The sequence below is a fragment of the Anopheles cruzii genome, chromosome 2, assembly GCF_943734635.1.
Source record: "Anopheles cruzii chromosome 2, idAnoCruzAS_RS32_06, whole genome shotgun sequence".
NCBI classification, from domain to species: Eukaryota; Metazoa; Arthropoda; class Insecta; order Diptera; family Culicidae; genus Anopheles; species Anopheles cruzii.
In genome coordinates, this window is record NC_069144.1 from 35,266,191 (window position 1) to 35,273,655 (window position 7,465).

The 7,465-nt window shown below is 48.2% G+C and overlaps 1 protein-coding gene across 2 annotated transcripts in view; it reads right to left on the reverse strand.

Annotated features, from left to right (window-relative positions):
- Nucleotides 1-752: 752 nt before the first annotated feature.
- The window catches only part of LOC128278271 (uncharacterized), a 12,446-nt gene continuing 5,733 nt past the window's right edge, over nt 753-7,465 (reverse strand). Inside the window, exons 2-4 of one of the 2 annotated variants that reach the window (XM_053016960.1) lie at nt 2,783-2,924; nt 1,123-1,422; nt 753-1,077 (exon numbers count right to left, since the gene is read on the reverse strand). In XM_053016960.1, the coding sequence (XP_052872920.1) occupies nt 793-1,077; nt 1,123-1,422; nt 2,783-2,924 (727 nt within the window). In that variant the 3' untranslated portion in view covers nt 753-792. Of the gene's footprint in view, nt 1,423-2,782; nt 2,925-7,465 lie in introns of both variants that reach the window. The other variant, XM_053016959.1, reaches the window with a different exon arrangement.

Consider the following 7,465-nt stretch of genomic DNA (forward strand, 5'->3'; position numbering starts at 1 on the left):
TTCGGGCTCCCTGCGAATAATTCCAGGGGCATTCCAGGTGCAAAAAAACATTAATTGTGTCTGCTTGTCTTGTGAGAAATGGCTCTTCGAATCGGTAGCAATAATGCGACGCGTCACGTCCCTCCTTCTTTCGTTTTATCACACTCAAGCAATCACAAACACGTCTTTATCTCTCATGCACACTCACTCATCTCACATGCAACCACATTGATAGTGATAGGAATTTAAAGAACGAAAAGCAAAGTTTTTAGGGGACCAATTCTATCACCACAGGATTTGAAACGGAAAGCAATTTCTCGTAACTTTCTCTCGCTGCTGGAAATCAACATCATCAGGCTAGTAGTAACAACACGGTTCCAGGAGTGGAAGAAAGCGCAAGGAATATGCATCTCATCACTCTATGCTACGCCATTTTCAAATTGCCGTAACCCGCTCTACTTGCGGCAACCTCACTTGCATTCTCTCATTCTGCCCCACTGGCTAATCGATACATACATAAATCGCTAGAGTGCTGAAAAGCTGCAGATACAATCTCACTGCCGATCTCTCGAAAGGCCGACCTCCTTGAGAGGGACAATCGTCGCAAAACAATCACACGCTGGTGTTGGAGGAGTTGATGGAGGTCTGGGAGTAACCAGCGAGGACGATATCACAGTGCACGAAAGGAAGCAACACGGCGACAGCTGCAGTTCGTCTTCCCACTGCGACCCTCGGATCGTTGTTCTCGGACGCGTACGTACCGCTGCCGCGACACGCTGCCGGGTTTCTGCGTCTGCACAGTCGCGAGAAACCCTAGACCGGGCCGACGTCACTCTGGTACCGAGTGGTCAAATAGTTGGCCGCTTCACTCATCTGTTCGAGCGACCGGTACAGGCCGAGCAGATGGGTGCGAAACTGCTTGGCCAACTCGGTACTCCGGTCCTGCTCCTGATTACCCTCCGATTCGATGCCGGAATCGTTCTCGGCCGATGCTTCGCTGTCGGAATCGCTCAGTGTGCTCGCCGAGTTGGACGACGCCACCGAGACGGTGCTCGGTCGGCGAGCATGTCCCTTTGGCGTACCACCACCGGCCGGTGGCTGTGTTCCGGTGATGCTACTGTCGACCGTCTTTTCGTTTCCCACCGGTGACCCTTCCCTGGCAAGCAGGCTCGCATTGCTGGCATTCGTGGTACCTTTGTCGTGTACTTTCGACGATGCGGTCGTGCTGCAGCCCATGACGGCCGACTCGTCGACGCTGTCTTCCGCGTCTTGGCGGCCCCACAGCAGATCCACCTTTACCAGCTTCAGCGTGTTGTACAGCTGGAAGAGATCGGAAGTGTTGAGCACTTCCCGGATCGAGGCACGGTTTGACTTTTTGCCATGGTGAGCGCCACAGTGCTGTGCTTTCGGCGTAACCGGTAGTGTGTCCGTAGCATCCCCGACCTGTGGTGGCAGAGAAGGTGGAAGAAAACAATAAAACACGTAATGTTTACTCTCGGATCGCGGATTCGTCAAAGCTTCAATGCCACAACTGCCTCGTTCATTTCCTACTTCCGATCATCGGAGGGATCGGAACTTGATAGAACCAATTAGCCTCGCGCACACACGATCCGATGACCGAAACCGTGGGCCACTTCACGCACAGACCACGCCGGTTTGCGCCGGTTCGAGCAGAGATCGCTAGCTTTTGGCACACGAAAAGAGCCATTGCGGAATTAGGATAGTATCACTTTCTATAAATATTATATGTTGCTTCAAAAGAGAGCCACTTGCAGTTCCCACAGACCAGGCGTGCAAACTCTTCGTAAATGTGTGTGTCTGTGTGTGAGCACAGCCTTGTCGGCCACGTGGTAGGTAAAGAGGCATTTGCAAAGCACGCGAACGGCGCACAGTTGGGAAAACGCGAGAATGTTGGCACGAGGGCAGCCAAGTTTAAAAATATCATTGAATCGGAAAGTCACGCTTTGGCGTCATGATGTTCCCTCACCGTCCGTCCGTCCGTCGTATAGCAAAAAATCTGCGACGTTGCCTATCGGGACGATTTCACTTTCATGTTACGAGAAAACATATTTGGCGCCGGGTTAAATTGAAGAAAATGGCAAAGGGAAAGTGAGAAGCGCACTATACGCTGCAAAACCGATCAATCAGTTTCCGATCACACCGTCACATTCTACTGTTTTATAATAGCAGTCATTTAAACAACTTAAATGACGTGCCAAAAGCTTCACACGGAGCATAAGCACGGAGCAGAGTTAGGAAAACGATCATAAAACATCCATGTTCACAAACGAACAACAAAACGCGGTAAGAAACAACTCCAGGAACACTAATCAATGCCCAGGGCATAAGAAGCTCCGTTCTGTTTTATTTGAAAAAAAAAAACCGTTATGGCATTCAAACATCAAACAAAATGCCCATGGGGTACTACGGGGCCAAGGAAGCAAAGGCTTCCTCCACACTCAATGTGGCCACCAACAATAACCGCAAGAGAAAGGCGAAAATTGCACACGGAATAAGCTAGGGGGCCTCTGTCAGCAAGGAGAATAAGCTCTGGTAATGGCCAATTGGTCGAACGACCACCACCACCACCCCACCCCAAAGTATCCTCTTATTCCATTGGCTCGTGAATGTTCCGTGTTGTGAAAAGTGTGAAAAATATTATGCGACTCCACAGGTTTTGTGGTGGCCAAATACCTTTTAAATACCTCATATTTATAACATGCTGCACATTGAAATTTCCTAGCTGAGGCCTGCCGCTCTTACGAAAAGAATCCCAAGCACCCAGAGAGGTCAATTAATTTACCTTTCGATCCATCAACCGGCAGGGCACCAGTATCGTTTCGTCCATGGTGTTAACATTCCTGACGAATTTTTCCATGGCGTTCAATATACTTTGGTTCGAGAACTCCTGATCATCGTGGCGCGCGATCCGTCGCAAACAATTCCTGTGTGGGGCGAAAGAAGGTAAAAATGCAACAATCATTATATTAATTGACAATGACGGAAGGGCAGCATCTGAAGAGCATACGCGCCAAATGAAAATGTGGACGTCATTTCAAACGCGGTTTTTGTTGTGATAAGGTGTTGGTGAAAGTGTTTCTGGCACCGAGTCTTTTCATTTCGAGCACGATATTATCGGGAAGCGACAGTGACGCAAAAGCCATGGAAGCCCTACAATGACGCTGTCAAGTATTACGAATCGCATCCCGGTTCCCTATACTCCATAATCGATCAGCCGGCAAAGTGTCAGGCCTTTAATGAAATGATAATGAGCTATTTTAGTAAAGGTGTTTCGATTTAGCGATAACAAAAAACCAATCGGGCTTGTGTTTCTGTGTAAAGGGAAGTTTTTATTCAAAAGGATGAATGATAACAATTCAAACATACGGGGAACCCCTACAAGTGCCTCATAATCGGTAGCTCAGCTGTGTTTCAAATTGTTCAGAAATGGTGTTACTAGGCTTTTTTGAAGCACCATCCAGTGCAGTCCAGTCCAGTGTAGTGCAAGATATGCTGCTCCGTAGGCTTTTCTACGTTCCCGTCGAACAACATGGCACGACATTCCTTCCTTTCATAACACTCCAGTGGCGCAGTTGATGACCTTCCTCTTTCCAGTCGGCGGTATGTTGTGGGGGGCTGGGCCACCACAAGTTCGCGAACGTTCCCCAGAGGTAAGGTCAAGTCAAATTATTCAATTTTGTTCTTTTCTACCTTCGTCGTATGCACCGCGCGGCGTGGCACCAATCTAAAGAGTAAGTAAACGACGTGAGACAACCAGAACAAGAAGGCCGGTCAGAGCATGGAAGCCTTTCGGCGCCGATTACGCCTATACGCGAGGCACGCGACAATTCGAACGCTGCTGTCACACCTAACACCACGTTTATCGATCTCCGCTGTGACTGTGAACGAGTTACACGATGGCGTAACATAGCCACGGCGGCGGCGGTTGCTTCATGATATCTTTTGCCCGTGGTGCAACAATCGCAGGCGAATCGTTATTGATCGGGCAGAAGTGATGAAACGAGTACCACTCAACAACTGAGTCACTTTCCCAAGAAAGCGTATGTAGAAATCTTGTAATTTCTTAAGTTTTATTTTTGTGATCGGGAGATATAAATTCGTGCGTCCGATACCGGTGAGTATCACACATGAACTAACTTGAGTAATCTCCGATTGTGCGGAGAAAACTAGTCAATGAATACTTGACGATTTTTTGTAAACACTGCTCGACGATGCTGCTCGACCGTGCTGCTCGACGGTGCTACTCAACTGCTCGATAACATTATGTCGAGGTCGCTACAACGTATATAGTACCAAAAAATGAGACCAATTGTTGAACATTGGTGATCAATTGCGTTTACAATGAACTCATGGCTCATTATATTTTCCTTACATTCCAACCATACAGGCAATGCGCTGGTCTGGGTTGAGGTCAACATGTGTTTGATCGACCTTTGAAACTCCTGCAGCTTTGAACTGTTGCTGGTTGTTGTTATTGTGCCTAGAATAGTTCTCATCCGTAGCCTCCATAACACACCTCACACATACACACTGTGTATCAGGGACTTTCCATCGCTCATTATAAACGCCGATGGAGTGGATGCCTTGACCGATGGGGTTGCTTGTTAGAAAACTATGATCAGTGGAACGTACCTCTGTCTGCCTTGCTCATTTGACACCAATGTCCCTGCCATACACTTCGATCAAATTCAAAGCTTTAATCACTGGGCTTAAATATTCTCGATTGCGCCTATCACTGTAAGGCTGACTGCTCTGTTTCGGCAGTGCCTCGAACAAGATCGGTTCAGCGGTCCAATGTATTTCAGCAATGGACGTAAACTAAACGAACCGCGCGTCCGTTTGAAAGCGTCCGAATGCCAGAGAGGCCCCCCCCCCCCCCACCCCACAGCCGGTGGCCGATCGGAGGGCAAGGCAAGGCGGTTTTGCCGCTTCGAGGTCAATCGTCCAATTGCTTCCAAATATCAAGTGCCCAGTGCGTCTACCCATCTCCCTAGACCGACGGAGGCTCTTGCTGTAATTGCCGGGCCATAGCGGTTGCGGTGTGTGTGTATCGCTTGTTGCTTCCCTTCCCTTGGGTACTGTGTCCGTAGTTTCCAGGGACGGCACGTCTTAGGTCCAATGTGCACGGCCGCGCAGGCCCCTTCAAGGTCCCGCGCGGTACACGCGGTATCAACAACTACCAGACGCAGGTACAGTTGTTAACGGTGAGAGTCACGAACGGCCACCGATCGTGGGCAAGGGAGTTGAATTTTGGTTGATGCGAGGAAGACGAATAGCTAAAACAAACGGTCTTCGCCGCCCCCGTTAAGTGCAAGCGACTAACTGACCACCGCCGCGGTGGGGCACATCCTGCTCTGCAACTTAAACAGCAAAATGACGGTTGCGCGGTTGTTAAACGAGCAGCTATCGATGCAATCACGAAGAAGGAGGACGTGAGTAGCACTTTCTAGGTCAAGTTCGGATCTACCGCAAAAACTGTAATGCTACTATTTGTCCTATAATAAACGCGACTAGGAAATGGCCATCATTAGACGGCATTGAAAGCCGATGGACAGAGACGCAATGGAGTCTTTTTCGGAATTGGAACTAGCCAGTTCCATTGCAATCAAAACAAAGATCACGGGAAATCACAATATAGTGGTTAGTCGCAAATGCCTATATGGTTCCTTTGGGAAGGGCTCAGATATATAAGCAAATGACGAAAGTTCATTGAATGGCCCTTGGGCTTTTCCCTCCAGCCAAAATGGCAAACTTATTTGTTTCGTCAGGTCGTGCGTTATGTGATCGCTACAAAATATTCGCAAAATGTAAAGCCAAGCATGAGAACATGAGGAAACGAGGATGAAACGCATACTCCTTTCGAGTTGGTGCGACATCAGCTGCAGCGCAGAAGGTACCGCCGCGAGTGTAAACACAAAACATCTTGCGGACCACTTCATCGTGACATCTCACTTGTGGCGCTCGATGGCGAAACTCCCGCGCACACAACATAAGCGCGGGGATCGTGGTGGTCCCCGATTTACTCTCGCTTTCACTGAGCTCCACAAACGGCCAATAGCAAAGCATGGGGCGGCGATTGCATAGCCGTTTGCTAACAGCTGGTGACGGTGCGCGTCCCGTGAACCGTGATTATTCCACCACCTCATGTCCATTCCTCTCCCACTGCGGGATCCGGCAAGTTCGGTATCTTGGCGTGGACGCAACATAATGCGCGCTCAACCGACACCAACCGAGCGACCGCTTCCAGATAGAGACGAGAGGGAGAAAGAGAGAGACTGATGACGGAAGATTGCCTCATATCTGCCACACACTCCCTCCGCCGCCGATGGCCTCTTGCCCCGAGGCTTGCGTAGACACTGTGGCCAACCGATCTCTCTACACACGACCTTGGCAAAAATGGACTTGGTGAATGAACGAGAAACGATCTACGACGTGTCTTTGCTGGTAGAGATTTTTCTGTCACTGTATTCGTGTGCGCAGTTGAGCTAAATTGAGCCCAGACCAAGCCTGGGGCTCTGGGGAGCAGGTGCCCATGTCCCTTCGCGTAAATAGGTAAAAGGTACTACAGACCAATGTGATCGCTGCTGCAGAGTTGCTTTAGTCAACTACTGGCCACACGATGCTTTGCAGCAGCATCTGTTCTGCTACACCTTAATATTAGGTAGTCTAAAAAGAAATCCATTATTTTCACGGTAGATGCCTTCAGTGATCGATATCTCGTGAAGTATCGATCGTACAGTTTCAAGTTTGGGCTCGTTTTAAAGCTGATACTTTACACTTAAAAAAATGCTTTCACTGTTTATTGTTTGTTCTATTCGTTTGTGAGTTACAGGGTGTTAACAATGGAAGTCACCATAGAGAAAATTCGGTACATTTTACATTTTTCTTTGAAAAGGCGAAAATTCAAGCTAGGCCGCTGAAATTTTGCATGGTTTATGGTGCCGATACTCTAACAGCTAGTTGGATAAATTTTGGTTTCGTTGACCCGTTTCAGTTATTTTATGTTAAATGCCTAGGCAGACACGTCATCGAAAATGTCGATAAAATCACAGAAATAATCAAAGTTGATCGGCATGTTAGTATCAGAGCATCGGCCAGGAGCTAAAGATTAACATCAAACAGTTTTAAGCCATTTGCGCAAAGCTGGATTCACAAAGAAGCTCGATGTTTGGGCGCCACCTATTTACACCAAAAAACATGATGGCTCGAATTTCCATCTGCGCAATTTTGGCCAAACGGAATGAAATCGACCATTTCTTAAACGGATGGGTACTGGGGATGAGAAATGGGATACATACGACAATACTGTGTGAAATGATCGTGGTCTAAGCGTGGTGAAGCAGCTTAACCGGTGGTCAAACCAGGACTTACGGCAGAAGGTTCTACTGGGTATATGGTGGGACTTGAAAGGAATCGTTTATTATGAGTTGCTTCCGTGTAGCCAAACACTAAATTCAGATCTCTA